This window comes from Mytilus trossulus, chromosome 11, assembly GCF_036588685.1.
Source record: "Mytilus trossulus isolate FHL-02 chromosome 11, PNRI_Mtr1.1.1.hap1, whole genome shotgun sequence".
Lineage (NCBI taxonomy): Eukaryota > Metazoa > Mollusca > Bivalvia > Mytilida > Mytilidae > Mytilus > Mytilus trossulus.
The window spans coordinates 9,112,725-9,129,962 of NC_086383.1; the positions used below are offsets into that span (position 1 = coordinate 9,112,725).

At 31.2% G+C, this 17,238-nt stretch overlaps 1 protein-coding gene across 5 annotated transcripts in view; it reads left to right on the plus strand.

Moving 5' to 3' along the window:
• LOC134690711 (neuroglian-like) overlaps positions 1 to 17,238 on the plus strand; it is a 46,352-nt gene that overhangs the window by 7,175 nt on the left and 21,939 nt on the right. For 4 of the 5 annotated variants that reach the window (XM_063550733.1, XM_063550738.1, XM_063550736.1 and 1 more), the window contains exons 2-6: positions 5,241 to 5,357; positions 6,338 to 6,449; positions 8,148 to 8,326; positions 9,216 to 9,401; positions 15,601 to 15,732. In XM_063550733.1, the coding sequence (XP_063406803.1) occupies positions 5,294 to 5,357; positions 6,338 to 6,449; positions 8,148 to 8,326; positions 9,216 to 9,401; positions 15,601 to 15,732 (673 nt within the window). In that variant the 5' untranslated portion in view covers positions 5,241 to 5,293. Of the gene's footprint in view, positions 1 to 4,096; positions 4,213 to 5,240; positions 5,358 to 6,337; positions 6,450 to 8,147; positions 8,327 to 9,215; positions 9,402 to 15,600; positions 15,733 to 17,238 lie in introns of those variants that run through there. The other variant, XM_063550734.1, reaches the window with a different exon arrangement.

Genomic DNA, 17,238 nt, shown 5'->3' on the forward strand with positions numbered 1-17,238 from the left:
TATCAGAAAATCTATCCAATTATCAGCCGGTCACAAATTATTTCACCCTTACCAAAACTTAACACATAATTTTAACATTATCTGACAGGTTTGTGAAAGACGCCCACATCTAATTTGAATTAAAATATATTGAACAATTTTGACATGCTGTTAAAGTGGAGAAGTGACACTGCAGCCATAGAATTCCCTTTACATGGCACTTTGTGTCTTTTTCATTGTGACAAATTATTGATCTATACATTAGGATAATATATTGTCTTTGATATAGTGTAATCAGCTTATACAGTGAAAGTCTCCCCAGTGGGTAGTATAGTGGCTTTAAAACATTTTTAAAACTTTTTTTTGAAATTGTCATATAAATCATAAGTGGTTTGTGACTTAATGCACTTTAATGCACTTCATCTCAAAATATGCCCCTTTGCCCTTAAGTCATAGCTAGAACACTGAATAAATCATATGCAATCAATCTCTTGCATTTCAATACTGTGAGGTAACTTAATTAAAAACAAAACAGGTATATGACAAATAATTTTAAAAACTTTTAACACAACTTTCATCTCAAGCCATTTACCTCAAAAGTGTTAAAAGGCTTAGGGTTCTTTAGCAAGCAGGCATTGAAGAATTGAGGGCAGGGGACTCTTAATTCCTTAAAATTATCATAAAGACTATTATGCTTTCATTCTTTTACACTTTAAAAACAACAACTACATGCATTATCAATATTTATCACTGTCAAATAAAGAAAATTTATACTGTCACATTGTATTGGATTCTGACATTAAAATTTGTCAGAGCAGTGGCAGATCCAGGGGGAGGGTTCCGGGGACTATCAATGCATTTGAATGGGGACATATAGTTGGAACCCCCCCTTTTGTCCTGGGTTGGGGACCCCCCCTTTTAAAATGGCTGGATCCACCCCTGGAGAGTAATTTTGAGTTTCTGTATTAAATATTTTCTGCTTTTCCTTTCTTTTCCATATATCTTTTGGTTTTCAATTCTAGTGTTTATATTTCATAACCTTAGATATATTTTGTTACCTGCCTGGGTTTTTTTTATATTTAGTTGTAGTATCACCAGGACCAAAATGGAGAAAAAAAATAATTGAAGACGAACGGCCAATAATTTTTTTTGGGTGGCAGCGATTTTACCGGGTCGGTCTGGGGAGGGGAAACTAACAATACTTTATTTTTGGCCTTATTGTATAGTGACTATACTTTGTTGTATTGTATTAATTTTCTTGTTTGAAAAGGGAATATTTTACGATGTATAACAATAAAGAAATGTAAAAGTTAATGTCTTTTTGTGTTCACAGCTTTTTCCAGATTTTAATGGGATTTATTTTTTTGTGCTTAAAAATTATTTCTTTTCCTTCGATCAGTATTAATGCATTGTGCAGAGCTTATCACTATAAGGGCGTAGGTTAGAACATTAGTGCAGAGTGGAGCGAAGTAAAGGACAAGGTGGGAGCTTTTAAGGCTAGCTTAAGGACCCTGTTATTGTTTTGTAAACACTGCTTTAGGCTCCTTCAAATCACGATACACAACTTATTATGAAGACAGCTAGATATTTAGAAAATGTATTTAACTATTGGATAGGAAAAATGTAAAGCATTCATAAATTATTCAAAGAAAACAGTTCAAATTGAAAAAGAATCTGCAAGTAGGCTTCAGATTTGAAAAAAAACTGTCACATATTTATTGATTTTACCAAACACACTCTTCAAGTTTCCAAAAGCCATACATGCCAAATAAGAATTATAATTAAAATTGCCCCAAGGAAATTGATTTTTTCACCCTTAATTTTATCGTATTTGTCAATTTGGTGTTTGCAGCATGGCCATGTTTGGCATATTAATCGATACAGAATTGTTTGTCTTGAGAATTATTGGATAAACTATGATAATGAATATTCATGATTGTAAATATGTGAGAGTTAATAAACAATGCCTTATTAAGTACATGGGATGTCAAGGGTATGTATAGATACACGGAAGATTTACTGAACTGCATGTCATACTTAAATGTCATATAGGTATTTATTGTGCATATATTTTGGATAATATCTTGACTGGTTATTATTATTGTTCAGGTGCCCGGTGGTGGTGTTATTTAAGGTCAGTAATTTTATGATTTCTTTTGATGAATGAAAGTATCTTCTAAAAAAACTTTTATTAATTTTAAGTATAAATTGAGAAAGGAGGGGGGAGGGTATGTTAGTAGAAATTGATTTTAGTGTTTTTTTCACTTAATGTTAATAAGAATTAAACTAGAAATAGAATATAATCTGCAACTACCAATTTGCAGATCTAATATTTAGTTTTTGAGAAATTTTAAGTATTCATAGGGAAAAAATCATAATGTTAGTAAAATTCTTGCAAGTGTTTTACCAAATATAAAAAAAAATGTTCTACCACACATTTACAGGTCTGATATTTTTGGGGCTTAGTTTAAGCGACTAGCCCAGTTAGTATAAAATATGTATTTTTTTCAACTGTGTCTACTCAATCAGAACATTCAAAATGGTGATTCAGATGAATGGTTTTATAAATTGATGTATGAAACTGCTAAGTCAGCATACAAAATGTAGCAAATACTTGTTTAAATATTAAACCTGTCAACAAGATGAAAGATTTTTTTAAAAGCCTAGTTCATTGTCAGATTAGCTTTCGAGTTTAAATCCTCATTTGAATATTGAATTTAAATGTAAATTTATCTTAAAATTTAAGATACAGCTCTAGTTGGAGAGACCTTTTCATTGATTTATACCACAAATCTAAAAAGTGATTTAATTATAGATACACACACATACATGTAAGAGCCTGCTATTCAGTGGTGGTTGCCTGGATCTCTATCTCTCATATTTGTTTTTTGATTATAGTTATGTACATAAACCAGACTAGTGTGTTTTTTGTATGAATTGTTTTAAATTTTGTTCATTTCGTATGTTTTATAGCTTAATATAATAGGTTTTGCTCATTTTTGAAAGCAGTACAGTGACTTACATCAGTGTCACATATGGTCTTAGGAGGATTATAGTTCATAAAGAAACCCACATTTTTGCTGTTTAAAATATCTCCTAAGATGTTGTGAGGTCTTTAAAACAAACCAAAAAACAGCACCTCACTGTATTAGTTCAAATTGGCCCCCAGTATCTGCACTGGTTTGAGAGAAATTATTTGATAGACATTGTCAGTGCTATAATCTGTGTATTCATACCCATTTATGGCCATATTAAGGGGGAGGGGGTCGAGTGTAGACAGACAAAGAAATGTGACCAAGTATTATCATTACCATATCTTGCCTGACATTCTCACTATAAATAAGAAGAATGGCTTACTTTAGTGCCAATGAGTCAACCTTATATTTAGAAACAATACAAAACTGCCTGAAACCTTTTTCTTTATTTATATCTAATACAACCATGAGGCACATTATAATCTTTATGACTTGGTTTGTTAAAATTAAGTGTTAATACCTGACTGTGACACTTTTACATATGATGTCCAGCTGGTAGCCTCACTGCTATAACATTCACAGTAGTATAGTGTATAAAAGCCTTAATAGGATTCTACACATACCACTACAGATACAGATAGTAGACATCAGTAATTAAATCACTGAACCAGAAGTTTATCAGATAAAAGAAACAATAAATAAAAAAATATTGATTTAAAACTCTAATATTGATGATCCAGCATTTGAGTTTTGGAATCAAGTTTTTTTTTATATATAAATGACAATGTAATTGAAGTTATTATATGATACACAATTGTTAAAAACTACAGCTGATTAAACAATAACATGATTAACTAGGTTACTCATCCAGGAGTGCTTTGACCGGAACTTTACATGTAATCGTCCTTATACGGAATGTTTCATTAAATAAGTAAACACAATTCTCTGAAGTGTCTATTGATTTTTAGTGTATTTATGAAGGTCCTTTATTTCTTATAAACATTCTAAAAAAACAAATAGTTCTTATTTTTATTACAACTTCATTATCAGAGACTTAAACAAAGAAAGTAGATTTAAATGTTGAGACTAACTTATTATAACCCTCTAGAGATCCTCAGGTTATCTCAGGTATTCCTTTATTTACCTGGATTTTGTTAACCAGGTGTATTAATCATCTTTACCTCTCTGACATTTTTGAGTTATTGTGTACAATGCATTTTAAAGTATTATAAGAGCGGATAATTAGTAAACCTTAGAAGTAAGTTGAAAATTTAATTTCAGCTCTCATTAGAATTTGTTATGACTCGATATCTATAGTACATGTAAAAGTAGATACATTGGTAAATACTGATTAAGAAGATAATTGTAGCATTTTGTACTTTGATAAGTATACATCAATACTCTAATAATGTGTTTATGAGTATAATTGAAAGGATGTTTGTGTGATCTTAAAGCCAAATTAGTTCAACCACATTTAATGCTAGTATCAAGTCTGTGATTCTGAGACTTTACCCTTCAGGCTATGACCCCACAGCTGCTTCCTGGGTTACAAAAAAAAATCTACTTTCTTTAGAGTTTCCCCATTATTTTAATCTTATTGTTCTTCTTTTGACATTTTATTGTTATAACAATCACTGGAAGCGGTTCATTTATGACAAGTTAATAGTAGAACACGTTAAAATAAAGGGAGATAATCTTGTATTTAAAAAATCAATTCCAATACAAATTTTTATTGTAATAATATAAGAGCCAGAGCATGAGACAAAACATAAACATGAATCAAAATCAGTATAGAAAATGCAAGTAAATATGACCCCTGTCCTCATTGATTATTCATGGAACTTCTTACATAAGTCGCACTACAAAAATTACTCTAGTTTATAGTGAAAAGTAGTATTTTTGCAATGATATTGAAGTTGTACTGGTTTGAAATGGTAATGTGTATTTTTAAATAATATTTAAAAGTAAAATAGGGGCGAAAGATACCAGAGGAACAGTCAAACTAATTGTGTTTAACTGTTCCTCTGGTATCTTTCGCCCCTCTTTTACTTGTAAATATTATAATTGCAATGGTTGAAAAACAGACAAATGGAAGTTCATAAGAAACAACATAGAAAAATAAAGACTGAGCAACAAGAACACCACAGAAACTGGTGATGATCTCAGGTGCTCCAGAAGGGTAAGCACATCCTGCTCCACAAGTGGGACCTTAAGCTTTCATCAGTTTTCCAATTTGTTATGAGTTTATTATAAAAATAACTATATTTAAATTTAATCCATTTTCAGATTTATAAACTGCATTTGAAAAGAAAATAGAAGCAATAATATTAAAAAAGAAAATGAAGACATTAGTAACAGTAATACTTTTTGTTGCTATTCTATCGATGATACAATGTGCTGATCGTAAGTATAATTGTTATTTATTTGTATTTTTGTTAACATGATAATTAACATGACTAAAGTGCAAAGCTTCAAATTGGGGACAGAAGTATGTTTTACATTGCATACCTGCAAAGTGTCACTATTTGCTGGGGATTCCCCCCATGGAGTCTCCCAAATTGAAATTTGCAGGTGAATTCATCGCTTTTCACGTTTATAACAGAAAGGTAAAAATTATCCCCTGTTTAATTGATATTTCACTTGTAAGTCCATGCAATATAAAAATCTACTGCGGCTAATATTCATGCTATAACCATGTTGTTACTACTTTTAAATTAATTCACAGTCCAAAACTAATTTAACCATAAAAGAGGGTCGAAGATACCTAAGAGGACATTTAAACTTATAGATAGAAAAATAAACTGACAACGTCATAGCTAAAAAAGAAAAAGACAACCAGACAAGTAACAGTACACATGACAAAACATAGAAAACTTATAATAGACTTAGCAAAATGAACCCCACCATAAAGATGTGGTATGTTTACGAATGTTACATCTATCTACCATAGAGATCAAATGGCGTAGACTAGTAGATGTTAACTATTGTATGAATTATCTCTCTTTTGAATGTCATGATAAAATTTTGAAGAAGCCCCTACAGTCTAAATGGGGAATATTTTGCCAGACGTTAATCCAAGTACTGATCACTGTATTAAAGAGGTATTGGGGAAAAGGTAGAAAAAGATCAGGGAAATTATGAATAAATAAGTACAGTTTGTTTGAATATGTATGTAGAGTAAACAAAAAATGAACTAAATTATTGTTATTGTTATTGTTGTAAATTTAGACATTTTTTTCTTTATTTTTTTAACATGTTTAAGGTTTAACAAAATATGTGTTTTGCATGCAGTATTTCCAAACAGGATTTTTTTATGATTTTTGTCCATTGTCTATCTTAATTTAATGCATGCAAGCAGAACTGAGAATTTTTGTTTATTTTAGCTGAAACACCACCACAGATCACAAGTCCATTCCAAGATTCATATTATATGAAAGAGGAAGATGATACGCCAAAAATGTTCAAATGTAGTTCTACCGGAAACCCTGCCCCAACGTAAGTTTTAGGTTTAGTTCTACAGGCATTCTTGCAACAACATAAGTTTGAATATTTATAGAGTATCATTGGTCAGTTCAACGAGATTGAATTTCTCGCTTGAGACAGTACGGCGAAAGTGAGAAAAGCCATCGCGTTGAGATGACCAATCATGATCTGTTCATCTCTTTTTACCCTAGGTCGACATGGCTATTTGATCCTTTAGTTTCTTGCAATAACTTTTAATATCACTCTACTATGCTGAGGATGGAAATAAGCGGTCAGAAGAAAGGAAAATTTCGTAAAATAATGACAACTGTCAACCAGTCTTATGGGTGAAAATCTTCTGTAACTAAAATCATTTTGTCAACATTTTGGATTTTTAACTCAAAGCAGTGTTTTATTACCAATACTACAAGTATATTGACTTAATATACAACATATATCAAAACATAACAATGACAAAAGAAATGGAAATGATGTACATGCATGTACCCTAACTACTAATGAATACTAATAACCTTGTTCAGAATAAGGAAAATTACATGGAATAGAGGATGGTAAAGGGTTATTTTCATGCAACATGTTTTACCATTTTATTTTATATCCAGCCATGAAAAAGGTTTGTTATTCACCGTGTTCAGGGAAATCGGTAAAAAGACCAACGTGCAAGAAAAATTGTTCGTTCATCGTAAAATGGCAATTTTATTTGACATTCTTCTGTGCAGATGCCTTCCTATATGCCCCTTGATAGAGAAAAACTAAAAGGAATTAGTAAGAGAGGCTTTCCACCAGTCTCCCCCTATGAATACAGGGGACAGAATTCATTCATCACCAGAATTTGTACAATTTAGTCAACACCATAACCATAAATAACCAATCACAGACCAGTAATGTATGATATTGTGGACTTTTGAACATTTGAAAATTTGTCTTGCATCCTTACTTAATTTTAATTTTAATACAACTTCGTTATATATCAAGTCATGAAAAATATATATTTAAGTTATTTAATGAATTAAATTTATATTATCTCACACACACACACACACACACTGTATTCACCCTTAGCATGGCCTTTCTGATTGATATATATAGGTGAAGTATTAAAAAAGGCATTTAAAAAAGAAGGACGAAAGATACCAAAGGGACAGTAAAACTCATAAATCTAAAACAAACTGACAACGCCATGGCTAAAAATAAAAAAAGACAAACAGACAAACAATAGTACACATGAGACAACATAGAAAACCAAAAAATAAACAACATGAACCCCACCAAAAACTAGGGGTGATCTCAGGTGCTCCAGAAGGGTAAGCAGATCCTACTCACATGTGGCACCCGTCGTGTTGCTTATGTGATAACAAATCTGGTAAATAGTCTAATTCGGTAGGTCACATTCATGAAGGGGAAGGGGATTGTAGTTACGACGTAAGGAACATATCCAATATCATTTGTGAAACGTTTATTCCATAACGGTCAACCAAAGGGATTTACAAAGGGATGATTTCAACTTCACCATTTGGAACTCTTGGTCTAATAGCTTCCTTGTGAGCAGCAATCATGATAGGAAATGCAAGCACAGGAATATCGTATCAATTTGGAGATATATACCCTGTATGCAGGTGCTGCTGGAATGTTGCTACTTTGAAATGGAAAGTTCACAATTGGAAAGCTGAAATCATCCCTTTATTTTGTAATATTCTCTATTTCTTACAGATATGAATGGCGTAAAGATGGTAAAGTCATCGTTAACAGCCTACAGATAACTTCGAACACAATGACAGGAGAATTGACTATAACCAAACCAGAGGTAGTTGACTTTGGAACCTTTCAGTGTTTTGCTTCTAATAAACATGGGTCGGCAATGGCTGCACCATTCAAAGTGGAAAGAGCAGGTCAGTTTTTATACTCATATAACTGGGGATTTATTTATTTTTATGGATTGAAAAAAACTTCCACTATTGTTGATTTTAGATTTCATGGATTTGCTAAAGTCTGCATACAACTTTATAGAAATTGTGTATTTTGTTGAACATTTAAATTGGTGGTTTCCCTGTATCCACAACATCCATGATTATTGGTACCCTGCGATTAATAATGAATCTTCAGTACCGGTATACTATAACTGTATCAATAAACCAAATTTTCATGACGTTTCGGCTATTGGCCTTTTTCAGTTCTTTATTTTTCCTCTCAACTACATGGCTGACATTACATTTGTATTTCCTTTTCAATCATTGAAACAATGTGTTCATATATATATAATATAGAGTTTGCTAAAATGTATTCAATCAATTTAATATAAATTTCCTTGATATCATGGCAAAACATGATGTCTTTTACATGAAAACTCTTAAGGTAAAGCATATCTCGTTACTTGTAGGCTCAAAATTTATATGACATTTCATAAAAAGGAGTTCTTGGGGTATGTGTTGTTTCATTATAAATTGTTTTGCATTTAAATCAAACATTTATTGAGTTAAGGTTATCAATGTGGCAAACTCACTCCATAATTACAACTTGCCAACTGAGGATTTGACATCTTATGGAAAAAAATGTAAATAAAAAGTTGCAAATGTTTGTGAGAAGAATTATTAGGTCAAAACAGATGATTTACAGAAGTTTTTCATGGGCAAACTTGAGTCCTACAGGTTTTTATTCAATTTTTGAGCTAATCAGTGCAGTTTACACATCAAGAAAGAAGGTGTTTAATCTTATGATAAAATTTTGATTGTTTTTCATGGTATTGGCCTCATGTGTTTTTTTTAAAATTTATCTTTTCAGTTATTTTGAGCTTTAGTGATACACAAGAAATAAGCGTAGATGCTACTCAATACAAGGAAATGTCGATACAGTGTAAGGGTAAACCCAAATGTGTACCAGGTAATGAGTGCAAGATAGAATGGAAATTAGGGGAAGGAACCAGTAATACAGTGGAAGAATCTAAACGTATAGCTGTTGATAAAGACGGTAGGTAACTGTGTAGTCATCATACAGTAAAGGAAATATAAATAGAAATGTTTGTCTTGTCTCGAAGAAATTGTGATGGTAATACTCACCATTTAAATTTCATTGCCATATATTGCTAGCAAAATAGATTAAAATAATAAAAACTATTAAAATTAACTATGTTTTAATGTAAGTTAAACATTTTGGAAATGTTCAAAGTTCATTATTGCTATCTGTCGTCTATCTTGTCTTGTATTTCTTACTTGGCTTGGACAGATGGTTGATGATCTTATGGACAACTTTCCATTTCTTTCTTATGATGCCTAAAAAAAAAGTTACCATACATTAATTTTTGTCGAGCCTTCGACTTTAGTCGAAAAAGCGAGACTAAGCGATCCTACATTCAGTCATCGTCGTCGGCGTCCACAAAAATTCACTCTGTGGTTAAAGTTTTTGAAAATTTAATAACTTTCTTAAACTATACTGGATTTCTACCAAACTAGGACAGAAACTTGTTTATGATCATAAGATAGTATCCAGAAGTAAATTTTGAAAAAAAAAAATCCATTTTTTCTGTTTTTTACTTATAAATGGACTTAGTTTTTCTGCGGGGAAACATTACATTTACTCTGTGGTTAAAGTTTTTAAAATTTGAATACCTTTCTTTAACTATTCTGGGTTTGTACCAAACTTGGACAGAAGCTTGTTTATGATCATAAGATAGTATCCAGAAGTAAATTTTGTAAAAAAATTAATCCATTTTTTCCGTATTATACTTTTAAATGGACTTAGGGTTTTTGCCAGGAAACAACACAATCAACTCAGGGGTTAAATTTTTTTTTAAATTTAATAACTTTCTTATACTATTTTAAATTTGTACCAAACTTGGACAGAAGCTTGTTTATGATCAAAAGCTAGTATCTAGAAAGTAAATTTTGTCAATATTTGGTACCTTTGTATCTGTATTTTACTTATAAATGGACTTAGTTTTCTTCCAGTTAATTTTACATACAGTCTGCAGTTAAAGTTTTTCAAACATTTTTTTTCAAACATTTATTCGATTCATAAACTATCCTGAAATTTTCACCAAACTTGGACAGAAGCTTCTTACAATCAAAAGATAGTTTCAAGAGGAATATTTTTATTGATTGTTTTCCTTATTTTTGTTGAGTCTGGGAGTTACAGCAAAAGTAGGCGAGACACTGGGTTCCGCGGAACCCTTACAAATTTTTTCCATATTATACTTTTCAATGGCATAGGTTTTCTGCAAGGAAATAACACATTCACTCTGTGTGTGGTAAAATGTTTTAAAAATTTAATGACTTTCTTATACTATTTTAAATTTGTACCAAACTTGGACAGAAGCTTGTTTATGATCAAAAGCATGTATCTAGAAAGGAAATTTTGTTAATATTTGGTACCTGTGTATCTATATAAATGGACTTAGTTTTTCTTCCAGTTAACATTACATATAGTCTGCAGTTAAAGTTTTTAAAACATTTATGTTCATAAACTATCCTGAAATTTTTACCAAACTTGGACAGAAGCTTCTTACAATCAAAAGATAGTTTCAAGAGGAATATTTTTATTGATTGTTTTCCTCTTTTTTGTTGAGCCTGGGAGTTACAGCAAAAGTAGGCGAGACACTGGGTTCTGCAGAACCCTTACAAATTTTTATTCTGAAAAATATCATATATATACTAGTGAAATAAAATTAACCAAAAATGTGTTTGATATTTTGCACTGCTGGTGTTTGGTACTCTTATCAAGAAATAATGTGTGTTAATTATTTAAAAAATTGGAAATCTTTGTAAGACACACATGTAGATGCTCTGTAGAGCACACAGCGATTTTTCAACAGCTACATGTATCATGTCACGCATTGAAGTACAAATTAAATATAAAAGTTTATATAGCTTTCTATACTTGTTTTGGTCTGTTTTTCTTATACTGTATGCAGCAGGTCTACTATATTTGGTGTATGTAATGATTGTAAGGTGAACATGTCTAGCTTACAGGTGTCATCTGACCTTGACCTCATTTTCATGGTTTAGTGGTCAAAGTTAAGTTTTTGAGTTTTGGTCTTTTTTTCTTATATTTTTTTTCTATATGCAGTATGTCAACTTTAGTTGGTCTATGGAAATGTTTTATGATCTATATGTCAGTTGAGCAGGTTTTATTTGACCTTGACCTCATTTTCACTGTTTATTGCTCTGTGTTAAGTTTTAGTGCTTTAGTCTGTTTTTCCTAAACTATAAGCAATAGGTCAACTATTTTTGTTGTAAGGAAAAATTGTTAGCTGTACATGTCTGCCTGGCATGGTTCATCTGACCTTGACCTCATTTTCATGGTTCAAAGGTCACTGTTTAGTTTTCTTGGTTTATGTTAAATTTATGTGACAGTTGTAATAAAGCTTTATATTTAGGGCTATCAACATAATATCAATGATTAGTAAAGAAGGCGAGACATTTCAGTGTGTACACTCTTGTTCATAAATTCTTGGGGTTCTTATTCAATATGCTAAATGTTACTATGTATTAAGTTTTTGGAAATTGGGCCCCATTTTTAAATTGGTACACATTGTGGTCCAAAGGGTCCAAAATTAAACTTTGTTTTATTTCATCAAAAATTGACTTTGATATGCCAAATCTAACTGTGTATTTTAATTTTTTATTTTTGGTCATGTTTTCAAATTTGTCTACATTAAGGTCCAAAGGGTCCAAAATAAGACTAAGTATGATTTCATTAGAAATTGAATTCTTAGGGTTCTTTGATATGCCAAATGTAACTGTGTATTTAAAAATTTAACATTGAGTCCCGTTTTCCAGTGGGTCCACATTAAGGCCCCAGCGTCCAAAATTAAAATCAGTTTGATAATTACAACAAAAATTTAATTGTTGGTGTTCTTTGATATTCTGAATATTAACATGTATTTAGATTTAGATTTTTTTATGGGCCGACTTCAATTTTTAAGTTGGTTCATTGTGACCACATTAAGCTCCAAAATTGAAATGTTTTGTTTGCATTCAACAAAAATTAAATATAAGGAGTTCTTTGATATGCTGAATCTTACCATGTATTTCAATTTTTGATTTTTTGGACCCGTTATCAAATTGGTTTACATTGAGGAGTTCTAAAGGGTTAACTCAAAATTAAACTTTGTTTGATTTCATAAAAAATTGTTTCCTTGGGGTTCTTTGATATGCACAATCTAACTGTATTCAGATTTTTTTATTTTGGGTCCCATTTTCAAATTGGTCCTCATTAATTAGATTAATTTAAACAAAAAATAAATTCTTGGGGTTCTTTGATTTGCTGAATCTAAACATGTATTTAGATTTTTGATAATGTTTTCAGTAACTTTTTATGTTTCATATCATCAAAATATTGTAAGTCCAATTTGCCTTTGTTTTCAGATTCTAAGTGCTGCTTTTCCATCGTTTGCATTCCTTAAAAATTTCAAAGTCCAATTTTGCCATCGTTTCCATCCCCCCAAAAAGTTAAAGTACAAACTTTGCCAACTATTGACAGAGATTTTCATCCTTTCCATGAAATTTCTTGCATGGCAAATATGAAAACGATGTCAATTTTTGCCATGGAAAATTTTTGCCATGAATTTCATGGAATTTCATCACATTTTACATCGTTTCCATTAATTCCATTAAAAAATACCAAAGTAAGACAAATAAAGAAAAAGAATACCAATTTCAACAAGCAAGATTCCATAAGTTCAGAAAAAAACGTAATTTCAGTAACCAAGGATGAATTACAAAAGATGTTTGATCAAATGTACCTAGACAAGAAAAGAAAAATCGATGGCATAGATGGAATGCCATGAAAATCCCAGGGACGAGTAATTTATGCACATATTAAAACACATTGGTCATGTGGACATCACTGTCCATTTATAGAGTTAAGTTCAATTTAAGAGACAAAATTTAAGTGTTTACTGACCAAGAATACATTTTTATGTAGGATGAGGGCTTTTATGACTGAGTTTCAGATCCAGTGGTGGCATTGGGCTGTTTCCTGCTCTTTGATCAGGTTGTTGTCTTTTGTTGGTGTGCTTGTTAAGTGTTTCTTGTATTTTGTTTCTTGTACACATGTACTTATATGACCGCAATGATGTTTTTGCGGTTGTACATTGGTATCACGTTGTTGTTATCTAGGTTGGTGTCAACGTAGTCGTCAGCATCCTCCAATGACTGATGGTTTCCGGATAATAACTTTCGTACAAGAAAATAGAAATGAATAAAATTTTAACACAATGTTTATAACCACAAAAGGAAGCTTGCCTGGGATTTATTTTGGGGGTTATGGTCCTTAAAGGTTTATGAAAAAGGGGCCCAAATCAAGCATTTATCTAGTTTCAGGACAATAAGTTGTGTATAAGTATTTTAATTGCTTTGAAATTGTACCACAATGTTGAATACCATAAGAAGGTTGGGACTTATTTTTAGGGTTATGGGACAAACAGTCTAGGAATAAAGGGTCAAAACGGGGCCAAAAACAACCATTTTTGTAGTTTCAAGACAATAACTTGTGTAAACATGTGTATAAATCTTTCTGAAATTATAAGGAAAGATTCCATACTACTAAGGGATAGTTTATAGAATCGACTTTCGGGGTTTTATATATGGCTAAAACCATTTTTGGATTAAGGCCAAAAAGGGGAAAAACAAGTTTTTTTCTGGTTAATACAGTTAAGACAATTTGAAAGCAGTGTAAGGGAGGTAATTCAAAGTTATGTTTCAACTACTTCACAGAGCTTTTAAATATGTGTATTTGAAATTTGCCAATATATATAACTTCAGTATAATAAACTCCATTGGAAATTTGCAAATAACTTCAATATAATAAACTCCATTGGAAATTTGCAAATAACTTCAATATAATAAACTCCATTGAAATAGTTATCAAAGGTACCAGGATTATAATTTAGTACGCCAGATGCATAAGACTCGTCAGCGACGCTCATATCTGAAAATTTGCCAATAACTTAAGTGTAATTGGAAATTTTCCAACAATTTTAGCATAATGGTAGTTTGCTAATAACAAAATTAAGTATAAGTAAATATAAATCTTTGAAATTTAAACACAAAGTTTGAAACCACTAAAAGGAAGGTTTGGTTTGATTTTGGGGGTTATGGTCCCTTTGGTTTTGGAATAAGGGGTATAAAAGGGGCCCAAATAAGCATTTTTCTAGTGTCCAGACAATAACTTGTGGAACAGTTTATAGATTGCCTCAAATTGTATCACAAGTTTCAATACCTCAAAAGGATGGTAAGGATTGGAGTTTTGGAGTTATGACTTAATCTGTTTAGGAATTGGGAACAAAAAGAGTAAAAACAAAGGTTTCCTGGTTAATTGCCGGACAATTACTTTAGCTTTGTTTCTTTATGTTGGTACTCTTTGCTATTTGTTTGCTAGTTCTAGTATGAAATTTTTAAAACTGTTTCTAGAAACATCAAATACAGTGATTTAAATACATATATAATAGTTAAGAAATTGTTATTGTCTTGAGATCTTAGCTGTAAATTTATTTTTAGAAGTATTAATTTTAACCATGATTGTATTATTATGTCATTTTATATTTAAAAATTTTATGATGAATTTAAATCAGTAGTTGCTAACTCCATTAGAAATTTGAATTGAGATTATTATCGAAATCAGGGAAAGGAGCAGGTGAAAAAAAAGGGGGAGGGGAATTTTTCTCATTTCAAATTTCAGAAATTTAAAAGAAAATTTCTTCAATTATTTGTTTTGAGGCAATTAATATTCAACAGCATAGTGTATAGCTCATAAGCAAAAAAAAAAATGTTAAGTTTATTAGACCACATTCGTTCTGTGTCAGAAACCTACGCTGTGTCAACTATTTAATCACAATCCAAATTCAGAGCTATATCAAGCTTGAATGTAGTGTCCATACTTGCCCCAACTGTTTAGGGTTTGACCTCTGCAATCATATAAAGCTGCGCACTGCGGAGCATTTGGTTTTTATATAGATAGTTAAGACCATTTGTTTTCCTGTTTGAATTGTTTTACATTAGTCATTTGAGGCCTTTATAGATTGCTTTTCATGTGAAGGCTGACTTTGATCATAATTTGTTTACTCATTTTACACATTGTGACTTTGATCATAATTGTTTACTTTTTACACATTGTGACTTTGAAGATGAGTTCTCTCATTGGTTCTCATACCACATCTTTCTAATTATAGGTAGACTACATTTCCTGTTTGTTGATCTTGGTGACGAATCTACAGCAGCAGATCCCTATGCATGTGGTATGAACAATGAACTGATGAAAGCTTTCTACAAGGGTGGCAATGTCATCATGACAGTCAAAAGAGGTAGGTTGATGAATCTGAACTTTCTGTCAAAAATAATTGTCCAAATCTGCAAATGTGGAGACAGATTTGCAATTTATAGGTTACACTGTTTATTTATTTTAAGAAAACTTAGTTATTCATTGCTTTATCAAAAATATTTTATCAAATACCAAGTTATTGTGTGTTTAGAATTATTTTTTCAAATAAGTAATTTAAAGAGAGATAACTCTTTTAGTACAAAATTTATACTGGACATATAGGGAAATTTTCATATTTTACTTGAAGTAAAAGTTCGGTGACACCGTTTTTCTTTTATTTTCTTAAAATATATTATAAACCTATCTTATAATTTATTTCAAAATTCTGTCTCATAGATTTCTTTTATGGACAAAAATGTATGTTTTCATGAACAATCTAAGCAAATTTTGGCAATCTTGAAAGATTCGTACCTTGAAAAATAGCACGGTGACCCATACTTTTTATAATTGTTTTGAAAAAGGCATAGTATTTGCTATTTGGTTTATTAGCTCATAAAAAGTTTTCTTAAGAGCACTTATTGCATCAGAAGAGAGGCCTTTTAATGTTAATAAATGTTGTCACTGTGCATGCACATTCTTAACAGTCAATGCTTAAAACTTGACAACACAGAATTATATAGTCAACCCAGGTTTATGGTATTATAATCATTAGTTTTATCACAATTTTTTGAAACATTTTAGAACTTTTAAGTTCTAGTATCAAATTAGATAGACTTGCTGAAAACTGTACCCTTTGGTTGGGTTTGAGTTTTGTTGACTTATGTTTAATTTGTAACATTTTCTGGTTTGTTGTAAAGTTATGGGAGTTTTTACAATCAAATTTAAGACATCAGTTGAACATAAAAAATATCTTCATGCAAGTTATTCTTCAATGCCATTCTTCTGGCTTTTGAATATTCAATAATACTGTGGATTCATTATTATTCGTTGGATACCAATTTTAGTGGATTTCGTGGGTGAAGGTGAACCACGAAATTAGAAGTTTAACTAATGGCAAGTTTCCTTTAGGATTGTATGCAAACAATGGCAAAACCACGAAATTAGATATGCATTAAAATGTAAGATTTCCTTTATCCACGAAAATTGGTATCCACGAAAATAAGTTAATCCACATTTTTGTCCTAAAAATTTTCAATATGAACAAGATGGATGAATATTGCGCACTCTTGGTGCAGTTGTTTTAAATTGACTAGACATGTCATTACTGAATGTAATTTATTGTAACAGAGAGACCAGGTGAGTTAAAGAAATATTTGTTTGGGTTTTGGACTTATAGATATTGGTGATGTTTTATCTCACAAACATATAGACTGGTAGTAATATTATCTTTATTTACCGTACCTTAAATAATTTTATTAGTTCATGCCCTCGGCTAGTTTACACATTGGAAATTGGATTGTATATTGCTATGTTTTTAATGATGGTCCAAACAAAGGGGGGATTCCAGTCCAGGAACCCCCCTCCTCAGGATCAGCCACTGCTATTTTTG